At 45.4% G+C, this 27,452-nt stretch overlaps 1 protein-coding gene across 1 annotated transcript in view; it reads right to left on the bottom strand.

Moving 5' to 3' along the window:
- Positions 1 to 224: 224 nt before the first annotated feature.
- Positions 225 to 27,452, bottom strand: part of TSPAN7 (tetraspanin 7) — a 127,403-nt gene continuing 100,175 nt past the window's right edge. The window contains exons 2-8 of the mRNA XM_043895691.1: positions 24,483 to 24,671; positions 20,192 to 20,266; positions 17,281 to 17,376; positions 15,268 to 15,423; positions 9,292 to 9,375; positions 1,439 to 1,511; positions 225 to 1,187 (exon numbers count right to left, since the gene is read on the bottom strand). Coding sequence (XP_043751626.1) covers positions 1,443 to 1,511; positions 9,292 to 9,375; positions 15,268 to 15,423; positions 17,281 to 17,376; positions 20,192 to 20,266; positions 24,483 to 24,671 — 669 coding nt within the window. The 3' untranslated portion in view covers positions 225 to 1,187; positions 1,439 to 1,442. The remainder of the gene's footprint in view (positions 1,188 to 1,438; positions 1,512 to 9,291; positions 9,376 to 15,267; positions 15,424 to 17,280; positions 17,377 to 20,191; positions 20,267 to 24,482; positions 24,672 to 27,452) is intronic.

The raw sequence follows: 27,452 nt of genomic DNA on the forward strand, positions 1-27,452 counted from the left end.
GGAAGACAGTTTTTCCACAGACTAGGGGGAAGGCGGGGGGGATGGTTTTGGGATGATTCAAACACATTACATTTATTGCATACTTTATTTCTATTATCATTACATCAGCCTCCACCTCAGATCATCAGGCATTAGATCCCGAGCGTTGAGGACCCCTGTCCTATGGAACAAAATGGAATAGAAATGTGTTTAAAAACTTTAAGAACAAGACCAGAACACAGTAATTTGTAATGACTATTTATTAATACATGTATCACAAATGTTCACAATATCAATGCATTCTTGTTGGCATGCGAGACAGAGGCATTTTTTTAAGATCTTTTAAAAATATCTTGACTTTTGTTCCCCCTTCACACTCATTTTTAAATTGATTTTGATGAGGTCCTCGATGTCTGTAATGTCAATGCAAAGAAAAAATATAGAAAGAAGTAAAATAACACAATAGCAATTAACTGGGGAAAAACAGAAGTCATTATTTCCTTCACAGGAAGCAACAATACAGCTTTGTAACAGGGTTATACAGGCGCACTAAACCCTCTATACGTTCCCAGGCATGTAACAGCAAGGAGCAAGGAGGCCACCCAAAGCTCGATAATCTCCTCTGTGCATGACACATGCCCTTTTCTCCTCAAGGACAATTACAAAGTATTACATGCCCTAGGCAGCCTGAAGAAGGTAGGAAAGAGCCTTAGTAAAAGGGAAAACCCAACCAAAGGAGATTAAGCCAAAAGAACTGATAGCTATCTGCTTATCTATATCTAGGGGGTGTGCAGCGTTTATCAATCATGATCAAGGGCTAACAGGAGCCTCCCACACTACATGCAGGGCCCAGCAGGGCCAGTGATGGTGTGGAGAACCAGTCACCTACAATGAGCTGCAGTTGGACCAAGTACAGATGGAGGAGCTGGCACGCACAGGGCCTTGGGTGGGGTCCCCTAGGACTAGATGCAGGGAACCTGGCTACACTCTGGCACAACAGGGCTTCACAAAATGGAACGCTACGCATGATGCAGGCTGAAAGGTGGAGCAGAGGCTGTGTGGGAGCGTCAGTTGCAGTTGCTCGCAGGGTTGGGTGGGGGTTAGGACGGGTGTATGATGTACTGTGCTCTAACATTCTTTGGAAGTCTTTCAAAGATTGCTGCAGTTCCTTTTGCAAACAGGTCTCTTATTCCGTCATTCTTGAAAGACTAAGAGAGAAATTAAAACACGTAAATGACTCACCATTAATAAGGACTTAAGGTAACAAGTAGAAGAGAACATTTTGATGTTTGCCACGATAGCAATAATCACATCTCTTGCCCAGCACCAGAGAAATGAGGCTTTGGCACATGGCCAAGTGCCACCCAGAACAAGGAGTGAAGTGACCAAGCAGTACCCTCATCCCTTTGAAGGGGGGAGTCCAGGCCCCAAAGGGAGAGCCCTCCCCACCGCCACTCACCTCCTTACACCATCTCATACTGGTTGGCCGTGATGAACCGGGACAAACAGCAGGCCAGCAGCATGCCAATCAGCTGTGGGCAGAAGGAAAAAGACAACAGGCTCGCAAGTCACTGAGGTAACACATTTCTTTGACCTGCCCCCCTCCACCCAGATATAATTTTTATCGGCTGAGGGCTTTTGTACATGAGTGGGGAAAGGGCACTAGGAAAAACAGTCAAGCCTGATTTCAGTAGTGGGAGTGAAGACAGGAAGTCTAAGTGCCGGTGGAGGACAGCTAGAAAGTCTTGAACTGGCCATAAGGTTACAGTTCTAGCTCACTCTGGCCATTGAAAAATGACTTTTGACGTAAGTAATATTAAAATGTGTTCCTATGTTCTGAGCATAATGAAAAAAATTAAGTTACTACAGCAAGGTAGTAGTAACTACCTGGCATTAGTATGGTAGAATTGAATATCAGAATTGAATTTAGAACCATAACCACATGCATTGGGAAGCTGTCTCAGCATAGGCTGATACTCCAGTCATACCTGGCTGACAAGATAATAGTTCTTTCCCTGAGACAATGGGGTGCTATTCTGGACTTGGAGAGTTTGCCAAGTAAGTAAGTCATGAAGTAAGTCATGGTTTGTGAGGTGGGGTGGGGGGTGGGTTTGAACTTCTCTTTATCTCTAAATCATGTAGATATTTTAGGCCTAAATGGGCCCATCTACACCCCATGGACGGAGGAGCCTAATTGGCTACAGTCCATGGGGTCGAGAACGTCGGACACGACTGAGCAACTTCACTTTCACTTTTCACTTTGTTGCATTGGAGAAGGAAATGGCAACCCACTCCAGTGTTCTTGCCTGGAGAATCCCAGGGACGGAGGAGCCTGGTGGGCTGCCGTCTATGGGGTCACACAGAGTCGGACACAACTGAAGTGACTTAGCAGCAGCAGCACACCCAATGTCTACCCCCTGGGTTTTCAGCACAACCAATATCCACCTTCCCAGTCTCCTACCTACTTTGTGCTTTGACTTAACTTCCAACACAAGTGAATCTGATAAAAAGCTGTTACTTCACTGTATCTGTTCTGCTCACTGAAGACCACAGTTCTCATTCCTGACTCAGGAAGATAAGCACTTTTTGGACGGGACTCTGACTGTGCACTTGAGTCTGAATGTCTACAGCTTCTCTTGGCCAGGTGAGGGTCGCTTCTTCTTAAGCAATTGGCCATGTGTTATTGGTTCAGAGGTGGCAATGACCTTGAGAGACAGTCTAGTATAATGTCTAGTATAAAGTCTAGTATAACTTCCCTGGTGGCTCAGCTGGTAAAGAATCCGCTTGCAATTCAGGAGACCCAGATTCAATCCCTGGGTTGGGAAGATCCCCTGGAGAAGGGAATGGCTACCCACTCCAGTATTCTGGCCTGCAGAATTCCATGGACTGTATAGTCCACGGGGTCGCAAAGAGTTGGACATAACTTAGTGACTTTCATACACTTCTGTGGCCCCAGGACCAGCCAAATCAGCATCATCTAGGAGTGGGGCCCAGACACTGATGTTTTAACCAGGCTTCTAGGTGACAGAACCACTCACCCAGTCTATCTGGTCACCCTTATCTTACAGATTACACATTGGGTCCTACTATTGATCAAGGCAACACCTGAACTCTGTTCTTCTTCCTCTCTGCTCAACCCTGCAGGCTGCAGCCCACCTGATTACCTCTCTTGGTCAAATTCCAGATTCTTCTTTTCCTTTATCAAATGGAAATTGTGCTATGAAACCTGCAGATTATAACCTCTGTCAGGTAAGGAAAAGTCACCATCTTATTGGACTCATTTCCTACCAAGGCTCTGGCCATCATTTTGTGCCACAAAATACACAGTACTGTGCCTATACCAAGTGGCCAAAGTAACCATGGCTGTAACCTCCAGAAAAGTGTTAGTTGTCAGTCATGTCTGACTCTTTGCAACCACATGGACTGTAGCCAACCAGGCTCCTCTGTCCATGGGGATTCTCCAGGCAAGAATACTGGAGTGGGCTGCCATTTCCTTCTCCAGGGGATCTTCCTGACCCAGGGATCAAACCCAGGTCTCCTGCATTGCAGAAAGATTCCTTCCCTCTGAGCTACCAGAATATTGTGCCAAATGAGAAAATAAAATTCTCTCCATAAGTACAAGGATTTTGAACCATATAGTTTTTCTCTTTTCATTACATCTGCTATTTTTCAGGACCAACATACACCAGATCACACTTTAGATACTCTCAAAAATCAGATGTCAGCCAAAAACCAGAGGCACACTGAACACTTGGGAATACCGAGTTATTTAATCCCTACTACACACCTGGGCAGTACTACCATCCCAATTTTCCAGATAAGTAAATGGGTTCAGTTCAGTTCAGTCCAGTCACTCAGTTGTGTCCGACTTTTTGAGACCTCATGAACCACAGCACGCCAGGCCTCCCTGTCCATCACCAACTCCCAGAGTTTACCCAAACCCATGTCCATTGTGTCGGTGATGCCATCCAACCATCTCATCCTCTGTCGTCCCCTTCTCCTCCTGTCCTCAATCTTTCCCAGCATCAGGGTCTTTTCAAATGAGTCAGCTCTCCACATCAGGTGGCCAAAGTATTGGAGTTTCAGCTTCAACATCAGTCCCTCCAATGAACACCCAGATTCAGGAGAGGTTAAAGAACCCCCCTCAAACCATACAGGAAGCCCACACAGAGTTTATGGCTCCACCCTCTTCTTCTAACCAAGAAGAGCCCCCTTTCTAGCCTAGACCCTTTCCTCTCCAGAATAACTCCTCTGCCTCTCACCACCAGGGCTCCCTTCCTGCCTTACATTGCAAACTTCAGGGAGAGGGCTTTCAGTGGGCACGTCTTTATTTGATCTCAAGTTCCTAGACACTCCTTTCTTTGTAAAGCTTATTAGCACTTCAGGTTTGTTTTTCACTGACCTCCTGTATGTTTTAGCACTTACAGTAGTCACCATGCCACTTTACAATTTGCAACGCTCCTGTATTCAGTGGTTTGCAGTGCTCTCGGCCCCCATGGCAGTTCATAAGCCACACAGCCAAAACATTCTGTAGTATGTATCAATATTTCTTGTATCTAAAATGCCTGTTTTCAGGGGAATATAGTGTGTCCCTCCACCTTTTTACCCCCAAACAGAAACAGTATCATTTTTAAAGCACTGGTCAGACTTTCTCACAGAAATAATAACTTTAAAAATATAAGTAAAAATAAAAGCTATTTGCTTTCAAACTGTATTTTGTATTTCTAGGGCAAGAACATACCTTCTTCTGTTTGTCCATAGGAGAAGATTTTTAAACAATTTTTAAAAATTATTTTTTAACATCTACTAAGAAATTGTTCCTTAAAAAAGTCCTGAGCTGGGGTATATACAAGCTTTGTGAGAACAGTAGTTTACATATATTGGCTTTTATTCTAGTTAATTCTGGTGCAAGAAAAACTAGAATCTGGGATATGGTGGGTGTTCTGAATTATTTGCAGGGTTACTGATTTCACATTTGCTATAGTGTTTCATCATATTTGAGAGAGAACTTTGATCTCTCATTTCCCTTTATCACCAAATTAAAGGAAAGTGGGGAGGGGGGAACATGCTATACTTAATACCATTTATTAACAGATTATTTCTAGGTACGTAACTGAAAGCCTATTAAAGGTAAACACACAGGCTCTTCCTCAGTCTGAATCAGGACCAAACGCTTGCCACTAGACCCAACTATTCTGTAGATAGAAAAATTCATTCTTATTTAGATGAAACCTTTCTTTAGGTTAAATATATGTAAATTCCTCAAGAACAGAGGTATGCTCTGGGGCTGATGTGTTAAGGCTGGAGTATGTGGGCACAGGGACAAACTTCTGCTTTAAACCCCAGAGAGAGAGACAGGAAGAGGAGAGCTTGCCTCTTCTGCTAAAAAGCCCTCAGGACGGAGATCCAGAGTCACCTCTCCCTCTCCTCCTGGCTGGTGAAATGCCAAATCCCATACAGCCTAGGGAGTTTGAGATCAGATTACTGGTATTTGGTCATCTAAAAGACTTTGTAATTAGCCTTCGTCTAATTGTTGGAAGTAACATTTTATTTCTACCACTCAGCCTTGTCTGTACTATATTCTGCTTTCTTTTGGGTCACGAAAGCCTCTGGGAGGACCTTCACGAACTGAGAAGCTACAGAGGGAAGGAGAGAAAAAAGGCCCTAGACTTACAGAAGGCCGACTCTAGCCTTATCGAAGCTTTCCCACAAAGAGAGCTCCAGTAACAGGGATCGCATCAGTGGGGTTCTGCAGATCCCCAGGAACAGGGTGGAGGCCAAGGGGTAGGGGAGAGGGACTGAGAGAGGGTGGAGTCTAGCTCAACCAAGACCAGGGCTGTCAGAGGCAATGGGGCAGGGGTTATCTTCCCCTGCAATCACCGTGGCCACCAAATGGGCCAGTCCCTAATCCCTGAGGGGCAAAGAGAGGCCAGGTAACAAAGCTATAAAAGACAACTTGCTTAACACTAGGTCTAAAATTTCAATCTTCTCAATTCTTCCCCTGGTGGCTCAAATAGTAAAGAATCTGCCTGCAATGCAGGAGACCTGGGTTCAATCCCTGGGTCGGAAAGATCTCCTGGAGAAGGGAATGGGTACCCACTCCAGTATGCTTGCCTGGGAAATTCCATGGACAGAGGAGTCTGGTGGCCTATAGTCCATCGGGTCCCAAAGAGTTGGACACAACTGAACAGCTAACACTTTCACTTTTCATAATGCCTGTAGAGATTTTATGTTGATGGCCTAACTGGGAAAGTAAATAAAACTTGCCCATCTTTAGGAACATGCCAAGGAATCCGATTTAAAACAAAACCATATAAATACTTTTAGGGACTGTTTCAGAGCCTGAAAACAGTAGGGGAAGAGGCAAAAATTCTGTTAGCCTTATTTGGCCATGTCTCATCGAGGCTACTGACAGCTTTGTCTTGTCCTAGATACAGAAAAGATAAACAAGTCCTGGAAAAGAACCCCTGGTCCATAACAAATCGTGGCAGCAGCCTGTGGGCCCTGGAGGAGGCCCTGCAGAGGAGAGGGTTGGGCAGGACAGGGATGGGTATTTTTTGATGAGTACCTTTCTCCTTGCAATTTCACAGACTCAAACACTTTCATTATAAAGGCACAAACTGCCTTCCATTTAGGTGCTATGTAAGTCAAGAACAAGGGTTATATTTGGCCTAAATGTTGAATGCCGTGGACCAGATGAGATCATCAGAATTGTAGTGGATCTACACTAGTCACCCAACCTCAAGCAAGCCACTCAACTCTCCCTTCTGGAAAACAGCTCTCCTATCCTTACTCAGGACTGTAACATTCTGTGCTTTGGGGGAATTAATCCAGTCTAACAGTTTCCAAGTCTAGTGAAACTGATTACATCAGAGACAGAAGTGCTAAAAACCAAGTTCCAACGCAGTATCACAAAGTAATACCAGTGTCTGGACTTGGATGCTTGGCTTCCAGTTCATGTTAGGGGTGAGGGAGGCGATGGTGTGTGTGTGTGTGTGTGTGTGTGTGTGTGTATGTGTGTGTGTCTGTGTCTGTGTGTCTGTGTGTGTGTCTGTGTGTTCCATCCCCAAGCCCCCTCGAATAAAAGAGTAGCTGCCAAAGATGCAAGGGAGGAGGTACCCTATCAAAACACACTCAACTACCTGCTATAAATTAACAGGGCAGCGGGACCTGCCCATCAAGTCTGGACAAACAGGCTTTGCCTTGAGAGGGTAAAGGCACCTGGGAATTTATGGAGAGAAGTAGTTAATGCCTGCCAAACCCCTACTGTCCAAAACCAGCACTCAAGGTCTTTAAGTTAGCTAAGTTAGTTAACAGGGGACCGAGCACTCACAAGTCTATTAAAAGGCTAGACTTCAGCTTGTCCACTATACCACATTTAGGTACATTATACCACACTTCTGTTTAATTTCTAAGACAAAAGGTATGCAAGACTGGTTTGTTCCAACCAAGGACAGCATGGATGTCATGAGAGCAGCTGAGGAGAAGGGTAAGGAGAAGGTGGGGGCAAGTGAGCAGTCAGGGGGCGGGGGTTCTATTCTTTCCTACCTACTTTGATCTCCCTGTGGCCTCTACTCAGCAAAGTTCGTTTTATTACTGGAAGCTCAAGACATAGGCCAATATGATTGATTTAGCCAACATTTATTTGCTAAGTGTCACTATGACACTTGTCCTAAAATTTCTGAACACGTGTGGCTGAAGCTTTGGTGCCAGGTCAGTGACCAGGATCAGGAGGGCTGGTTCTTCTTGAACAGGCATCTGCTAAGTGGCCACCATGGTCCCAGAGAGGCCCTGGATCTACTGGCATCTGGAAGCCTGCGTTAGCTTCCAGGTTCCCTGAGGCTCCTGGCACCATTCAAAGCTGCAGCTCTCAGTGCATCTGACTACCAAGAGCCACCCATGGCCATTCCTCTCCCTGCCCCAAGGTGAACACGGCAGATCTCAAATCTCTGCACTTGACCAGCCACGTGGGTGAATGCTACTGCCTCTGTGATGCTCCTGGGCTTTGGGTTTGTTTTTTTTATCCCAACGACTCTGGAGTACCTTGATGAGACCTAAAGTCTCTGTGGAGAGAGTCTGTTTCAGGCTTCCTTGGGGCTTCCCTCTCTCACTGCCCACAGGGCCACAGAGCCAAGTCAGTGAGCCCCGCATCAAGGGTTTCTCCTAGGCAGCACAGAAAAACTGTTCGATTTACCTCAGGCCAGGCCCTCCATATGCAAAAACTGCCAGGCTAATGTGCTATTCCTTGATGGTAAGTATACAGATAGGCTCATCTTGTGATAACTTATTAAGCTGTATACTTACAATGTCTGCACTTTTCTGTACATGCCATATTTCAATAGCGAAGTTTTAGGAACAAATTTAAATAGGATTAAAGTGTATCTGTATTGGTTCGGCAAGAAGGAAAGAAGTCTGGGGACTGCGGGGGCAGGGGGATAGTAATTATAGTCTGGGAGGGCTGACGTAGAATTCAGGCAGGTAAAACCAGAGCCATGGCAACATGACTGAGGTGACATTAACTGGGCTTTGTTGGAAAAAATGATCTGTTCATCTGAAAAAATTCTGCATTATATTTTTTTGTTGTTGATGTTAGGTATATATGCTCTATCATTTGACTGGGAGATCAGAAGCCCATGGGACAACACACTGCCTGGTGGAAGTGGGCAAAATTTTGGATTTCGCTTAATCATGTTCCATTCTTGAGTATATGTGGCCTGCTTAGTTTGCTTAATTTCTTCTCTCATTCTTTTCTGGAGGCCAAGTGGAGATAAAGGGATATAACATTTTCTATATACAAATTCAGTTTCCTCTTAAGAAACAACAATCAGACCTTCAGATCAAAATAATGATCACAAGATGAAGTTGGCTACGTTTTTGGTGTTTTTTTTTAAGGACGAGATCTCATTCACAATTCCCAGGAACTAAGAAATCAAAAAGGGACAGGTCAACCAGGAAAAGAGCCTCTCCCCTCTCCCCTCAAATCCAAACCAGCCATTTGATGTTTGGAGTTGTTTATGCTCCAATTAAGGCAGCACTTTGTTCAGCTAACCTCCATTTGACCTACAGAAGAAACGAGTTGTTTTTCTGGAGCTAGTCATTAGTTGAACTGTAACCGATATTCCCTCGATGGCAAAACTTCATTTAAGTTGAAAAAGGAAAATCAATAAACAGATGACCTGAGGACTAATGAGCAAGGAGTTCTGACCCCATCCATCAGCCTTTCCCCAGGCACAGGGAGGCCGCCAGAGAATCTGCAGACCAGGAAAAGTGAGCAGGAAACAGAGGAAAGGCTAGACCCGACCACAGGATTACCTGGGAGAATGCAATCCCAAAAGCCACTCCAGCGATGATTCCCATGTTGGTCTCCATGAAACTGGTCACCAGATCATAACAACCCTGAAAACACAAGAGACACAGTCTCAGAGACATGTTTTATCCAGGCCAAATGGGCCTGGGTTATCTTGCCACACTCACACATACATCCCAATCTTCATTTCACAAATACAATGAAAAATTTCAAACAAACAAGAGGAACAGAGAGTGGTACAACAAACTCCCAAGTGACCCTGCCTCTAACATCACAATGAACATATGGTCAGTCTTGTTTCACTTCAATTGCTTCAAAACTCATCCCCTGGCTGGAGTATCTAAAAGCAAATCCAAGATATACGCTTTCATTCACTAATGTTTCCATCATAGGATGAAATTGAACAAGAAGGCTGTAAGATCTATGAGACCAACGCTGTAGGGATCCAGAGGCAGATTTGAACAGATGAAAAACTATCCTGCATCCTTGATCAGGAAAGCTCAGCATGATAAGCAGTTACTAGCATTTTCACAACAAATGACAAAATCGCAGATAAAGTAAAATCTGGTTAGAAGGAGGTGGTTGAATGCCTGCCAACTTTATGGCACTTTAGGGTTCTTCATACAAAGATTGCTACTTTTTTTTTAGTAGGGAAAAACCTATGTTCTAGAGTCACTTTTTCACAGATTTACTATGTGACCTTGAACAAGTCACTTTCCCTGTCAATAACCTCATTCATAAAATGAAATGAGTGTCCCTTTACCATCCTGTGAAATCTCTACATGTTGTGATTAAGCTGCTGCATTCCCCAGCTGTGTTGTGCTCAGTCGTGTCCAACTCTTTTGCAACTCTATGGACTGTAGCCTGCCAGGCTCCTCTGTCCATGGGATTCTCCAGGCAAGAGTACTAGAGTGGTTTGCCATTTCCTGCTCCAGGGGCTCTTCCTGACCCAGGGATTGAACCTGGGTCTCCTGCATTGCAGGCAGAGCCCATGTTGTGATTAAAACCAACACCAATTTTACCAATTTCAATTGTTTAGTTTAAAATGGATATAATTCAATTTCTTTAAAACAAATGATATGATTTTGATTTTTTCTGGAACTGGGCCAAATCAACCAAGACTTCTGAAGTGATGTATTCAGCTTTGGAAAACGTGGTCTTTTTCCAGTTCTCTAGAAAAGGGCTTCAAACTTGAATGCATGAAGCCCATGAAAAATCAAGACATTCATTTCAAAAGCAGGGTGAAGAGGATTGTAGTTTATCAAGAAAGGCCCACTGAATTGTAATAACATCTGAAGAACAAGAACAATGAAAAACATAACTCCCATTTTTAAATTCAAAATGTAATGGTTTAACATTTCTCACGGAGCCTAGGAAAATCCCACCAATGCTGTATCTTCTAGTAAGTGATATTTTATGCACTCATATTCTGTTTGCAAAGAAAGATGCATTTCTTTAGCAGCAGTGCTTTGACACATGTTTTCAATGCAATGAATAAACTATGCTCCTCAGTTACCTGGTGCAAATTTGAAGGCCAGGGCAGGGGCAGGAGGGGCAAAGGAAGTGTATTGTTGCTCATGGGAAGTTTCAAACTGTGATTCTCTCTTTGTAAGAGAAGCTTGCTCACTAATTTCATTTCTACTAATGAAATTATACATAGCACTCTTTTCCAATAGGTATCAGAAAGGAGGTTGGTTCAGGTTAAGAAGAAGTCAAAGCAAAAAGAGAGGTAGATATTCTATTCATAATAGCACTAATAGCACTTTCTCAAATGGCAACAGCTAAGATAGTGTTTTTCTGTGCTGGTCATTGTTCACTGCTGTATCTCCTCCCCACAGTGATGTGGGGGAGGTGGGGAGATGAAGTTCAGACCACCAGTGTTACATGAGCTCAAAATATAGAAGCACAAGCCCAATAATAGAAACCAGAGAGAAGTCAAGTGGTCTATTTTCTTACTCTGCAAAATATTTTGGAAAAGGTTTGTTTTTAGAATAGAGTTTTGTTTTGTTTTTTTCTGTGAACTTCAGTTCTACACATAAGGTGAATATGTTTTCCTTGGAAGGAAAGTTATGATCAACCTAGACAGCATATTTTAAAGCAGAGACATTACTTTGCCAACAAAGGTCCATCTAGTCAAGGCTACGGTTTTTGCAGTAGTCATGTATGGATGTGAGAGTTGGACTATAAAGAAAGCTGAGCGCCGAAAAATTGATGCTTTTGAACTGTGGAGTTGGAGAAGACTCTTGAAAGTCCCGTGGACTGCAAGAAGATCTAACCAGTCCATCCTAAAGGAGATCAGTCCTGGTGTTCATTGGAAGGACTGATGCTGAAGCTGAAACTCCAATACTTTGGCCACCTCATGCGAAGAGGTGACTCATTGGAAAAGACCCTAATGCTGGGAAGGATTGGGGGCAGGAGGAGAAGGGGATGACAGAGGATGAGATGGCTGGATGGCATCACCAACTCGATGGACATGGGTTTGAGTAAACTCCGGAAGTTGGTGGTGGACAGGGAGGCCTGGCGTGCTGCAATTCATGTGGTCGCAAAGAGTCGGACACGACTGAGCGACTGAACTGAACTGAAAGTATGATTTCTTCTCCATTCAGTCAGTTACATTATTTTTGATAAGCCCATTCCAACCGGTAAGAGAAACCAGAAAAATGAAGTAAGGGCTTTGCATTAGCACAACTGTGGCAAAATCATTCCTTTTAAATCTGGCTCCTCAAAGTGGGGTTTTCTATGAGCAGCAGCAGTATTCCTGGGGAATTTGTTAGAAATGCAGAATCTGAGGCCTCACTCCAGACCTACTGAATCAGAATCAGATCCTGGGGTCACTCATTTTTAACAACTTTTCACGAATGTTAACAATACCTCTAGATGTTTCACATGTCCATTAAAGTTGGAGAAGCACTCTTCTCTAAGTTCCCCCACTACTTTTCACTCCAAAGAAAGAACCAATTAAATTATAGCAGTAAGAGAGTTAGTTAAGATGAGAAGATGAATGTGATTAGCTTCTTTGTTGTTTAAACAATACAAGACCCAGGTTGCAGTAAATGCTTTCTGTCTCCAGTTTTTTCTTGTCATTCACTCTGTGGACCCACAAGCCCAGTTCCCAGGACTTGGCCTAGCTCTGCCCAAACTGCTTTGATCCTACAACCCCGGTGCATGTTTGCCTTCCACCTTAAATTCTCCGGGAAACCACGATCTTATCTGTCCATAACGATCTCATTTCATGTCTTAAAATGAAAGCCTGGTTGTCCAGTGTGAGATCCAGCCACAGAGACCTGCTAAGTGTCCTAAGAAACACCCAGAAACAGCACAGGTAATTTGCTCAGCCTCTCAGCAAGTCTAAATCAACAGGGTCTCTGATGGGAAACACCTGGAAGTAAAAGGCATTTCGGTAGCAAGAGTAGACAGCTGCTACCAGGTAGGCTCTGGGAGGAGGCATCTCAGAATAACTTTCTGTCTTCCTCTTGCCCTGGAGGCTTTAAAAACTGTCAAGGAATTCCTAGGTGGGAGGGGCTTGGTCAGTGCTATTAGCTAACTGAACCTGTGGACATTTCATCATCATGTGTAGCAAAACCAAAACTGTCCTCAAAACAGTAAATATCCTGCTTAACTGTTCTCACCTTTTGCTTGCTCTCTTCCAGTGATTTGGACAAGACTGTCCCACCCCATATGCATCGCCTTTAAAAAAATATTTATATGTTTATTTGGCACCATTGGCTTCATTGCGGCACATGGTCTTTAGCTGTGATGTGCAGGCTTAGATGCCCCATGGCACGTGGGATCTTAGTTTCTCTCAGTTCCCCAACCAGGGATCAAATGCCTGTGTCCTGCATTGGAAGGCAGATTCTTAACCACTGGACCACCAGGGAGGTCCCTCGCCTACCTCTTATAGATAAGGTGTCAAGAGACTCAGACCTGGGAAGTAATTTGTCTGAGAAGTTCAAAGTTCAGCTGGGCATTCAATGAGAATACCTAATGAAACTTAAACTAGGCCAATTTCAGTTGTCACTCACTTTTCTCCAGAGAGGGAGCCAGATAGGAGAGTAAACAGGAAGTGAGGGAAAAGTACCTCTTCGAGGTATCTTGAGATGTTCAGGAAAATGTAAAGTAGGATTGGGGGGATGGTGCTGAGAGCGAGGTCAGTTTGTAGGTTGTCAGTAGAGTGAAAAAAATGCTCCCCAATCTTTCTTTCTGGAAATCACTGTCAGGATTAGAGAGATGCACTATAGAAGCTGCCTCTAAACTTGCTTTTGAATACAAACAAAAGACCCTGGCTCCGAGGACCTGCTACATCATTTCTAATGAAAGGCACAGTGTGGTAGAGTGCAAGATAGATGTCACTGTCATTGTCATGACATTGACACCACAGCTACCATTTAACATGACAGTTAAAATGTTCTTATCCTTACTCTCTACCATGAACTGTGCTTTAGACACTTTATCTCATTCAATCCTATCAACCCTAAGGGGCAAGAATTATTCTCTCCATTTTACAGATGAGAAAAGCAAGGCTGCAGTAACTTGATCAAGATCACACGACCAGCAAGTGGCTGAGACAGAACTTAACTGCAGTCTGATGCCAGCCCTGTGGTCCTGACTTCGAAGTCCTCAACTTTCACAAAAGAAGTAGTTTGAGTGAAATTTTTTTTTAAAAAAGGCTTTTCTCAAGAGTGATGACTGCTGTATCTCCAAAGGATCTCCTGAGGCTCTGCTGTACCAATATCTCATGGCCATAAAGCACATCTTGTCTTTTATACATTGGAGCATCCACTGAGGGCCGGGTCGGCTCAGCACTGCATACAATGGCAGCATAATGACAGATAGGTGATTAGTGGAGGCGTCCAGGAAGAAACCAGGAGTCACCTCACTGTCAAGAGGTGAGGAAAGCCTCAAAAATTCCAGTCAGAACAGATGTCCTCTTAGCTCAGACAAGCAGCTGTCTGTACGGAACATCTTACCTCACCACACCGACAGAAAGTAATAAGCCCAGAATGACAAATTGAGCTTCTAGAATGGCAACAATACCTTGTAGCACTTCTGCTACAGGTATCGACATTACATGGGTAAATTATAGAAACTATCTTTCTACATTCAAATCCTGAAAGGATGGCTATTTTCTGTGAATTATTCAGTAGTTGGCCCAGATCCCATAGGATTTTGAAGATCTTCACTTGACCTTAGTAAGAAAAGAAAAGCTTTACCTGATGGTGGCATAACCATGGATAAACTCAACAGTAGGGTTTTTCTCCCTTTTGTTTCACCAAAACATATTTTCTATATGGCATTTCTCTAAATCTTTAAAAACAGAGATGGTCCTCACAGCTGTACCATGTCCTCAGAATGGAATACAGAATTGATTTTCCTTTTCCTCTGACTACCTAAATTTCATTTCCCTCATTTCTACTATGTACTAACTTTCAGATTTCTCTTAGACAGCTTTTTCCTCTCTCTAATTTCTTTAGGAGTCAGGATGTTGACAGTGAGCTGAATTGAAGTCGTTGATTTCTTTTCCTATAGCAGTGACGTCCCTAAAATCAAGCCCCCCCCTTGCAGAACCACATGCTGTCTGTCAACTCGACTCCCTCTTTCCGCTGAGGACTGGCACCCAGCTGGGAACAATTTCATGTTTTGAAGGTATATTAAGCAGAAGACAGACACCCAGAAAGAAGAAAGGCAGTGTTCCCTGACATCAGCATCAGGGTTAACAGGAACCACTTGCAAACCCTTCCTAACTATGCCTCGGAGAGTCTTGCTGAGGGACAGGAATGCGAGGCGAGCAGAGGCACAGCTTTCTCCTTCAGAAGTGGGGCGCCCAGGGCCTCTCCCTGCCCAGAAAGAACCACAGAGGAAGATTCTTGACTCTCTCCAAGATGACCATTTCTAACCTATTTGTCATCATGTCACAGAGACAAAAAAAGCCCTCTGCAGATGTTCACCACTGAGTCCCATTGGGGCCGAGAGGGAGCGAGTACCTTCTGGTTCACTTTAGTGGCGGCGACAGTCAGGTTGTGCAGATCCTGGGGGTTGCAATCGGTGTCATTCATGCAGCAGCTCGGGGGGATGCCGTGCTCCAGGAAGTAGGGGCTGGGGCTCCAGTTGGTATAGTTCTGCACGCCACAGCAGCTCAGCTGTTAACAGGGAAAGGAAAAGAATTAAGGGTGGCACATCAAAGGCACTGTGGTCTCCGCACTTAGCGCCTTGCAGCTTTTAAAAGAAAAACATGGGCCCAGGCTCTGCGGCGACAGGCACAGCTTTGATGAGCCAAGATGTGCTGAAACGCCGCTAACAATTCTACTTACTGACCAGCCCGTGTGAACTCAGCGAAGGAAGTGAGTTCTAGATGATATGTCATGTTGGTTTCCTTATGACCTCCACAAAGCCAAAGAGCTGCTCTCTGGCCTGGCTAAGCACCAAAATGAGCTAGCGTGTGACTGGGCACTGCTAAAGAGACTGATATAGAGATCAACTGAATCGAGATGGTCGATAGGGAGCTGAGACAAAAATCTTTTACAAAGCTGTCCCCCAGGATCTGCACTAACAGGTACATAAGTGGTTTTGAGCAGAAAAAGATGCACATGGAGGAAGAGAGCTGGTGTGGGTAAACCACAACCCCCCAGCTACCTGGTCTTATAAATCAAGTTTTATTGGGACACAGACATGCCTATGTGTTACATGTTGTCTGGGGAGGCTTTCGTGCTCCAAAAGCAGAAGTGAGTGGCTGTGATGGGCTGCATGGCCTTCAAAGCCTAAAATAATTCCTGCTTGACCCTTTACAGCAAAGATATGCCAACTGCTGACACAGAAGATAGGGAAGCACATGGAGCAAAACATATCATCAGTTGGTGAATTTGGGTAAAAGGTGTTCAGCTCCTTGTACTATCCTTGCAATTTTTCTGGGTAGATTTGAAATCCTACCAAAATAAATAACCAGAAACATAAAAAATAAGAACTTCTCTAAGTGATCCTGATGGGACACCTACTTTCCTCATATCCCCTGTAAAGATCACCACTCAGCCTAAGCCATTCACATGCGTGCCAGATCCCCAGTTTCTCTGAGATCTCCCCACCCCATGCCCACTGTAGCCCCCAAGCCCACGAATGCAGCTCAACTGAGTTCTCTGCCCAGCCTCAAGACACCATTTCCAGAAGGCTGGTCTTAGGGAGGCAACTCAAAGTAAGGTGGTTCTACACTGAGTGCCTACCTCCTTTCCAAGGCTTAAGATGTTTTTTTAATTTATTTTTTAATTGAAGGATAATTGCTTTACTGATGCTGATGTTGAAGCTCCAATACTTTGGCCACCTGAGGCGAAGAGCTGACTGATTAGAAAAGACCCTGATGCTGGGAAAGATTGAAGGCAGGAGGAGAAGGGGACAAGAGAGGCTGAGATGGTTGCATGGCATCACCGACTCAATGGACATGAGTTTGGGCAGGTTCTGGGAGTTGGTGATGGACAGAGAGGCCTGGCATGCTGCAGTCCATGGGGTTGCAAAGAGTCAGACACAACTGAGTGACTGAACAACAATTGCTTTACAGAATTGTGTTGATTTCTGCCAAACACCAACTTGAATCAGCCATAAGTATACATATGTCCCCTCCCTCTTGAACGTCCCTCCCACCTCCCATCTCACTGCACCCTCTAGGTTATTTCAGACCCCCTGTTTGAGTTCCCTGAGTCATGCAGCAAATTCCCATTGGTTATCTATTTTACATATGGCAATTTTAAGGGCAAACTAGCTCTGCTCTCCTTGGGATGCTCACATCCTTACAGCTGCAAAGCAAACCAGATAGGAGTGCTCCTTGATACTAATTACCTGGATCACTGGACCCTGAACAAGTATGGATGTCCACTCTTGGAAAGGGAAGTGAGCCAAGAGGTGGGGAGTGGGGATCAACCGCAAACACTGCCGGTCCAGTGTCACCGGCAGCCCACAAGTCCCCCAACCTCGCAGGCAGTTGCAAGCCCCACTTCCTTGCTGGAACTTACACTGCGCTGCACGTGGTCCACCGCCCGGCTCCTCTCATCGTTGCCATTGTAATTCTGCATGGCGTCCGTGTAAGTCCTCAGGAAGGTGTCCTTGATCTAGGGAAGACAATGAGGGATGGGGTTCTAGTCTACTGCGGCCCAGGTGGACATAGATTTATACCAACTTACACCCTCAAAATAGCTTCTTCTGAATAAATGTAGGCCAGGAAGGGGATGCCTTTTTTCTGAGATAGAAGAGCTCAGAAAATTCACCAAGAGGTTTATCAGCTCAGGAGTTTAAACAAATTGTTTCCATTACCCCCAATTCAGAGGAACCCTGCCTAGTTAAATGAGCCACTGAAAGTGGTCAGTCAGATTCAGAAAGGGCTCTGATGGTTTTTTAGTTATTTTCTTTGAATTGGTTAATGACTATCCTTCTTTCTATGACTTTTTTCTGCCCTTTCTCAGAAGAATGACAAAGAAGCCATTGGCGGGGAAGGGGTTAAGGAGAGGTGGAAAGACTGATATTTTGACTCAAATCAGACCCCTGGTCTCCCATACAGGAGTGAGGCAAAACCAGCTTTCACTTACCTGTCTTTACTGAAATAAAAAATAAAGGCTAAAGGACATGGACTTTACTTGTTAATAAATAGTTAACCAAACCCTTTCTCCTCTGTGAACACATTTGACCTTGGGTTAACTTTCATGTTCTGTTTCCCTGGAAACAGGGAAGGTGGAGCATCAGACTGTGTTACCAAGCAACCCTGCTTATGGTAAAAAAAAAAACTGCCCCCTGATTGGTGAAATGACTCAGGCCTAGAGGAGAGCAAATGACAATTATTACCTGGCAGGAAGTTTAGGGCTAAACATGGAGACTCTTCTAGCAAGGCATGTTCCTTGCTGAAATACTGGACACTATGCCCATGGGACAGTTACAAGAGATTAAAAAAAAAAAAAAACTCCACAGGGAGTTCCTAAGTCAAGGCGGTCGCCACATCCAGTTGTGTCCTCTTGTTTTACTGCATGTGCACTGTCTCTGAGGCATGGGCATGTCTACACAGGCTTGAGCCTGGACCATTTTGAGGACTCCTGATGAAGAAACAACCCACTGCTGCCCTGCCTGCACATTGTACTTCCTTTACTATACCCTTCTCAGTCAACACCGCCAGGTTGTGACCTATTCTCATCATATGTGTTTGCCTATGTGTTCACCATGTGTATTTCACATTCATCATATGTGTTTGCCAAACTGAAGACCACTACTGGTGACCAAAGAGTGGTGTTGCAACCCTCAGCCACCCCTTCCCACTGTATTTTTTTTTTCAGTGAAAAGAGTTTAGGCAGCTGAGCAGGTTCAGGTCCTACATATCAGGAACCATGAGGGGTAAACCCCTACATGGAACCCAGTCCCAACAGCACATGGGAGGGAGCTGGGCCTGGGGTTCACACAGGCATTGGGGGCACCTCTTGGGCTGTCAAGGCTGAAATTCAGGTAGATGAATTCAGGTAAAACCTGAATTCATCAGGTTTTACCTCAGCTGAGAATAAGAATGGGGGGTCGAACTTTGAATGCAGCACCCACATGAAACAGTTCTAGAAGTCCGCCTTGGCATCTGAGAGGCCATGTCTGGTAAAGGCGAAAGCAGGGCAGTAGGGGAAAGGCATGGGCAGTGCCTAAGGCAGGCTCACCAGACTCGGCCAAGCACAAAGGCAGGGCCTGTGAGCAGCTGATGCCAGAATTCAGGAGCCCCAGAAACATGCCACCTCACTGTCTTTCTCACCTCCCTCTTGCTATTTCTTTCCATCCTAACACAGGTATAGCTGCTTCTATCTATACTGTTATCTATAGTAGGGGTCCCCAACCTCTGGGCTGCGGACTGGTACCTCCTGTCAGATCAGTGGCAGCATGAGATGAGAAATAAAGTGCACAATAGATGTCATGTGCTTGAATCATCCTGAAACTACCCCCCTAACCTCAGTCCATGGAAGAACTGTCTTCCACAAAATCGGTCCTTGGTGCCAAAAATGTTGGGGACAGCTGGTTTAGAAGGGACAATAATGAATTTGGGGAGGGGGGTTAGAATCAGAATTTCTTGTAGCATATACACTTTCTGACCTCTCATCAGCATATACACCTGAAAAGTGATACTGCAGTGGCTACAGATCGTATGAGGGCATCCCGTCTCTGCATTAGCATCTCTACATTGTCTAGAGCAGCCTCAGTGATGGTACATGGAAAGACGGCCACACGTGACATAGGACAGCTGGCAGTATCCTTGAAACGGGCAGTTATGATCACCAAACAGGATTTAAAATGATTTTCCACCAGCTGCAGAAATCTCAAATTTTACATGTAAATGGAAAACAAAGTGCAGCTGTAGGGGCTTTCAATCATGACTGTCTTCTCTCCTTTTCCCCATACCACCAAGCAAAGCCACAGGGCTCCTCACCACTGGGGTGTAGACTTTACCCCGGTGGGCAGGGGGCGCTGTGCAGGGACTCTGGGGAGCAGACAGGAGAGCACAGGCTGCTTTGGGGAAATGGAGCACTTTGTCTTTGGCAAACAACTCATCTGGTTTGCCTTTGCCCTCTGAGAAATCCTGATATACAGACACACATTCATGCCTCACTGCAGCAGCTTTTAAGGTATTAAACCTAAATGGAAGGTCACTGTTTTAAAACAAGCCAGAGAATCCTTTTATGTCGCAGCTAAATAAAGAAACAGTGAGGGTCAACAAGTAAGGTTTCAGATTTGGTGAAATTCCTGCATGTAGAATTTTCTGGGTGTTTCAGCTCACAGTAGGTGGCATTTGGAAACTAGCAAATATCACTGGAGATGTCAGCTAGCCTCTCTGTACCCTTTACACATTCCAAGAGGTTTCAAAAGTCTCCCCCCAGAGAGAACTGAGTTCTCCACTTGGTGTATACTCACCTCATGACGAAACACGAACCCTGAAATGCCAGCCACGAGCTCAGCCAGAAACACCAGAGACAGAAACATGGCGTACTGCAAGGCAAGTGGACATGGACACCGTCAGATATGGTGGGAGGGAGGAGACTGCCTCCTTGGACTAAGTTCCTTCTTGTCAGAGGGAATTAGACAAGTTATTCTATTCCCTAGGTGGAAAAGTGGGAAAATCCCCTTCTCCAGATGTCCCCACACGACCCTCCATGTTAGCTTGCATCTATTCAATACATATAAGCATTTGGGGGCACATGGGCATCCAGGGACCAACATCAGGCCTCTCAGGTTGGCTCCACCAGGAGAAATCTGGAAAGGCTTTTTACAACTAAGTATCCATTACTGTGACTCAGATAGCAAAGAATCCACCTGCAATGCAGGAGACTTGGGTTCAATCCCTGGGTAAGGAAGATCCCCCAGAGAAGGAAATGGCAACCCACTCCAGTATTCTTGCCTGGAGAATTCCATGGACAGAGGAGCCTGGTGGGCTACAGTCAATGGGGTCATAAAGAGTCAGACATGACTGAGCGATGAACACTTTCACTTTTCTCATCCTCTGTTCTTCATGTTAGGCTCCTCGAGGTAGAGAGTGCTGGGGGAGGGGGGCATGAGCCCTTTATACCACATTCTTCATCAAGGTCACTTGGAGTCTGCAAGTTGAGAACACTCCCACCACCTGCCCATTGCTGGCAGCGCATTCAGGTTTTAAACTGTTTCGATTGCTAGAAAGCCTTCTTCCCCTTGGCCACAGTGGGCCTCCTTGTAACTTCCACTGGTTGGAGTCAGATCTGCCTTCAGGAGACACCAGAAGCAGCCCAACTTCTCTTCTATGCTACAGCCCTTTGTGTGAGAACCCAGTCACGAAGGGACCCAGCTGCTTCACTCCCTTCGGGCATCCCCTTCCATTTCCTTAAGCACATCTCCTACCAAGTGGCTTCAAACCCCCTTCCTTTGTCAGAGCGGCTGGAATATGCACAGGCGACATGATATCCTTCCTCTCTCTGCCCTGAATGCAGCCCCTGCAGCGATGGGCCTCTTACCTCTGTGTTCTGCGGACTCCATAGCCTTTTGAAAAGCAAATCGGCTACGCTACTGACAAATAATGTTTGCAAGCATCGAAAACCCTCACTGCTTCTTATACATTTCATGCTTCTTGTACTTTCCAAGGCGATTGTGTGTATGTGTGTGTGTATGTGTGTGCATGCACGTGAGCATGCGTGCCCAAGTTCAGGGATATTACACGGTACTTACAAGACATTAAAGCTTTCCATTTTTGTGACTTTGAAAAGCAGATAAAAGGAAAGAGAATTGATTCCTTTCCTACGAGGCATATGTCTTACAATCTGCTTCTTCTCATCCTGAAATGAAATACACCAGTCCCAAATGTTGGGAATGGTCCTTGGTGATGCCCTGGAATTTGGGTACCCTGCACATGGCCATATTGCTTACTTGTAAAGTACACATCTGTGCACAGGATCATAAATTATTTTTCTCTGCTAGGGGCATCTATATTCAAAGGAGGAAATACAGCCTTAAAATGCCAGTTAGTCTCTCTGCACATTGAAAGCACAGGCACTACCAAAAACACAGTAATGAAATGAAGGCTCCATGTATACAACCTCCTCTCTCAACTTGGTACAGTGCACAATTAGAAACACCCTTTACTCTAGGGAGAGTCTCACCCCAGGCCTAGACTCCACGAGACAGTACTGTGAGAGAGTAATTGTTAGGAGGCAGGTGGGAAGAACAACTTTTGACTCTGTGGTCAGAAATCCTCCTGGATTGGAGTCCTGGCCATGTTGTGGAGTAACTGTTAGGCAACAGGCCACTGCTCTGAGCCTCCATAAAGTGAAAATAGTGATTTTTAGTTGTTTTGCAATTAATGAGGTTAAATGAGGACTGTAACATTCTAGAGAGACAGTTAATCAAGTGACTTCTGCTCTGCTCAGCTAGATCAGCAGTTTCGCATCCCTGGGAGCTTCTCTGCTTCTGGAAGCTTCCAGAGAAGAGCTGTTGCTCCTTCAAAAGGTCTACTGGGGACAGCCTGCATTACATTCAGGTGGTAGGGTTCAAGTTTTCTCCAAATGAAAAATACTGCAGTAGAAACAGTCCTGGCTTTGGAAAGAAGCTTTTCTGGGTTCCGAACCCAGGTCTGTGCACATTAGTTGTGTGAACCTGGACAAGGTTCACACACACCTCCAAGTCTTTACCACGTAATATGAAAATACAACCTGCACTTCACAGTGGTGGTGAGGAATAAATAAAATGTAGTACGTCCACAGGACAACACAGCGGGAAACTGGAATCAAGACCAATCCCCACCCCCAAACTTCTCTACTCCCCAAAAGGCTTGCTTGTCAGTAAGCTCACAAGTGTTAGGAGAAAATGGAAGCGTGCTGTGAAACCACCTTCAGAAGAGGCCAGAGTGCAACTGTTCCATTGTTGCATGCCCTGTTCTGCTTCAGTCATAGTCTTTAAGCTGGAAGAAACCTTGGTGATTTAGTCCTATGGTGTTCTTTCATAAATGGGGACAGAGGCCCAAAGAGGTTACATCCTTGCCGTCAAGACTTAAGCCAGTTAGTGTCAGGGCCTGTCAGGGCCTCCAGGTCTCTTCCCTTCTTGTCTGGACAGGTGGAATTGCAGAGGTCTCTCTTTTCTGTGCCTCTGAAGTTAATTCTCCCCTTGCTAATCACTGTACCCAGGAAGAGGGTCTCAGCCCTGGCTGTGCAATAGCGCCCCCCTGGAGAACTTTCAGAAAATATGTGGCCAGACCCTCACCACCAGAGATTCTGATTCCACTGGCTGGGGGTGGGTCCCTAGCAGAGGTGTTTTTAAAAAGCTGCCCAGGTGACTTAGATATGGATCAAAGTTGAAGACTACCAACCCTAGACCAAAGGAAACACTAGTGCCTGTAAGAACTGAAGGTTGACTTGGGGTGCTAGTGGAGGTGACAGCAGCAGAAGTGCCTCACTACGGCTTTTCCACCAACCTGGAGGATCAGTGGTGGCCAGGTATCAGCTTCTTGCATGGTCTGCAGGGCAGAAAGTGGCCAAATCAAGCACAGCCTCCATGAGGCTGTCAACAAAGAGACCAGGAAGATGGGTCCTTTGGAGTGAATCATCTTCACACCATATCTGTCACTAGATGGTATTAAGGGTTACTACAATCTAGGGCTAAACAAGAAAGGACAGGCAACATAGCACTCATGGAATCTCCACTCTCCCTTTTCAGAGAACAAGAAGTCTGAGAGAAATCCCTTTAAATAAAGTTGTCTTTTGAGGAGAGCCTCTTGCGGCCTTTTATCTATGAAAAGTATTGAAAGTGTTAGTCACTCAGTTGTGTCCAACTCTGCAATCCCATGGACTGCAGTCCACCAGGCTCTTCTGTCCATGGGATTTTCCAGGCAAGAATGGGTTGGCATTCTTGTGGGTTGCCATGCCCTCCTCCAGGGGCTCTTCCCAACCCAGGGACTGAACCTGGGTCTCCTACATTGCAGGCAGACTCTTCACCATTGAAGCCACCAGGGAAGTCACTTTTATCTATGAAAACCTTCCATATTAACAGGCAAGAGAGTAGAGAATTAGGCAACTGGTCTACCAAAAAGTTGAGACTTGCAGTAACAGTTTTTCAACAGCCTGCCTTACTCTTTGGGAAACATCACTGCTGTGTTTGTCCTGTTACCACATCCTGGTAGCCAATATTTGGTCCCACATCAACCCTCTATTGAGTGGGGAAGCTCTGGCTTAGTTCAGCTCCCACCACATGGAGCCAGGGGACGCAGATGTAGAGGAGAGCATGCCCGTGCATCCGAGCACAGCCAAGCTCAAGGAGGCAGAAAAGTATTTCTCCACTGGGAACTTGGGCATGAAAGGCTGCTTATGTTCAAGGTGCTGCCTCACCCACCAAGGCTGCACATCACATGCTTTGGGAGATTTCTAAGACTGAATTCAAAACTAGAACAGGCCATCTTGCTATAAATGGCTATAAATGGCTATAAATGGCTTATTGGAACTGCTGGCCACTGCTTTGTCATCACCTATCTCGGGGGACCAGGACTGGATTTTTTGTGCCAGGCTGTGTCTGGGCTTGTCTGTCCCTCTAGGGGACTAAAGGGTAGGTTAGGTAAGAGTCTGGACTAAAATTAGAGTCAATGAATATCAAGGTCTCGTCTGTGGCTTCAAGAAGGGCCACTTCGCTCTCACGTGATTTGCATTTTTACAAAACAGAACCCGAAAGCAGTATTCCGTTGTGACCTACTCACCAGTTTCAGCATCCATGGGCTACCACGGCATGTGGCAAAGCACCCAAACAGGCCAAACACGACGATGGTGGTGCCAGTGCCGATGAGCACATAGGGAGCATTTGTGGAGTTCTCGGCGATAAGGGAGATGTAGGTGCCCAGAGTAAGTTTGCCCCAGACTCCAACGGCCAGCAGGATCACCCCAGTGATCTGAAAAGGGCAGGAGGGAGAAGGGACAGTAAGACTGCTGCTGAGAGACATGAGAATCGACACCGAGCAACGTGGCTAGATTCTGCAGACTCCAGTTTCCGGGAACAAGCAGACACTTGTTGTAGGAGTCCCTGAAGCACTGGGAAAGGCCAGAGGCCATGAGCCAAAGCCATCATACAGGAAAGACACTCTGATTGTGGACAATTAGATCTGCCCCTTACACAATCCCATAGGCAGGTACCATGTTAACTGGAAGTCAAGCCAACATTCAGTTTCAGTTCAGTTCACTCAGTCGTGTCCAACTCTTTGCAACCCCATGAGTCGCAGCACGCCAGGCTTCCCTGTCCATTACCAACTCCCGGAGTTTACTCAAACTCATGTCCACCAAGTCGGTGATGCCATCCAGCCATCTCATCCTCTGTCGTCCCCTTCTCTTCCTGTCCCCAATCCCTCCCAGCATCAGGGTCTTTTCCAATGAGTCAACTCTTCGCATGAGGTGGCCAAAGTACTGGAGTTTCAGCTTCAGCATCAGTCCTTCCAATGAATACCCAGGACTGATCTCCTTTAGGATGGACTGGTTGGATCTCCAAGCCAACATCAAAGAACTTAAAAAAAAAAAAAGCTGCTTAACACATTATTGGACTTCCCTGGTAATTCAGTGGTAAAGAAGCCTCTTGCCAATGCAGGTGGTGTGGGTTTGATCCCTGGGTTGGGAAGATCCCCTGGAGGAGGAAATGGCAACCCACTCCAGTATTCTTGCCTGGGAAATCCTATGAACAGAGGAGCCTGGCGGACTGCAGTCCATAGGGTTGCAAAGAGTTGGACACAACTGAGTGACTGAAAAATAACACCACCACATTATTGATGCCACAGGCATTACCTTCTGTAAAAATCTCTGGGTCAGGTCAATGATGTGTTTGAAAGTACATCCTAATATAGGTCTGAGCACCTTCCCAGGTCTGATCTGAGAGCTGCTGCCCAATACATAGCTGGGCACGGCCGCAGTAAGAACATCAGCTGACCTCTTCAATGGCACATGTGTTCATGGAATATTTTAAGGATATCCTGTATGATGTTTTCGAGAACAAGGTGACCTTCATTGACTATCATGACAAAAATCTCTACAGAAGCAAAATCTTGAAAGTATTTTTGAATCCCTATTGATGTGCTGCCTTCTTTGTGATATTTCATTCACTATAAAACGTCGGAAGAATCTGAATAGTTCCTGGAGTTAGCTATAATATGATTTGTCAAATTGCTCTGATTGGCCCAAAGGAAATCCCCACAGTGTACTAAACCACAGAACCGTCCATCAGTCGGGCCCTTACTTACTTCAGGGCATAGACTTGGGGCTGTGCATCATGTCTGACTCTCCAACCCCTGCAGGCCACGCACCCTGGCAGCCTTAGCTACTAAAGCCAGCTGCTGACTTGGTGTCTCCAGCTTCCCAGTCTGTCTCTCCCTCAGTTTACCAACAGCTGAGCAGCTCATTTGAACTGACATCCCTCCAACTGCCACCACTTCTGACATCTTATAAGGCTTGAAAAGAGGCCTGAGTGTCCAAGGTAACCCTTCTGCACCTTCTCCCACCCTAGCCCCTGATGACCCACAAGTGCTCCCCAGGAGATGCGGGTTCGATCCCTGGGTTGGGACTGAAGGAGGGCACGGCAACATACAGATTCTTCACTTTACTAAATCTATTACCACTTGACAAGTGAGGAGGCAAATAATAAAAAGAATGAACTAATGGATGGAAGTAGAGATGATCATATGGAGTGAAGTAAGTCAGACAGAGAAATCTGCCTGCAATGCGGGAGACCTGGGTTTGATCCCTGGGTCAGAAAGATCCCCTGGGGAAGGAAATGGCAACCCACTCCAGTATTCTTGCCTAGAGAATCCCATGGACAGAGGAGTCTGGTGGGCTACCGTCCATGGGGTCGCAAAGAGTCGGACATGACTGAAATGGCTTAGCAGGCAAGTAAGCACAGATAGGTAGATAGACAGACAGACAGATAAATAGAGAGTGAGGAGGCAAGATGAGAAACTGAAGAAAATCTGTATGAAATAAATCAATACCAGCCTCTCCAAGGTTTCCCCTGTCAATTAACATACCGTTCCTTAATGTCTGTAAGTGAACACAGGCTACACAGCAAATCAAATGCCTGGACCAGTGGATCTCCGGGACTTTCTCTCTTGACACTTCCTTCTACAGTTTAGAGCCATCAAGCTCCACCATCAAATTGTTTCCTTGTGCAGGAAAAAGAACAGACCCTCCACCTTTCCCCATATCAGCTGACAGTGGGCTCCAGCAGTTTGGGGAATGGGATCAGTGGAAACAACCGGAGCTTGTTGAATCTCCCCTACCCCTACTCTGGAGAACCATCACTGTAAAAGACAGAAATAAAATCTTTAAAGTAGAAAAAGGTCAAGAAATTTGTGCTACTTTTATAAGGTGAAGGAATGTGATGCAATTTTGAGGAGAAAGTGTTTGACACTAATATTTGGGAGACAGCGGCCCAATGGAGGTCTACCGCCTTTGAAAAGTCAAAAGAGGGATGGCCTTAGTGAGTTAGGAAAACCAAGAACACATTTGTTGTCAAGAGTTCCAAGTCCTCTACTGACACCTGGTGGTTGCTAAAGAAAGTACCTCCCTTGAACACCTTTTCTGCCACACTAATCCAAAGGGAAACAGAATGCTTTTCATCCACTAGAATCAAAATGGAAGATTCAACCCTACTCCTTAGGGGTAACAATTCAGTGAACAGTAGGTAGTAAGGACAG

Source organism: Cervus elaphus, chromosome X (genome assembly GCF_910594005.1).
Source record: "Cervus elaphus chromosome X, mCerEla1.1, whole genome shotgun sequence".
NCBI classification, from domain to species: domain Eukaryota; kingdom Metazoa; phylum Chordata; class Mammalia; order Artiodactyla; family Cervidae; genus Cervus; species Cervus elaphus.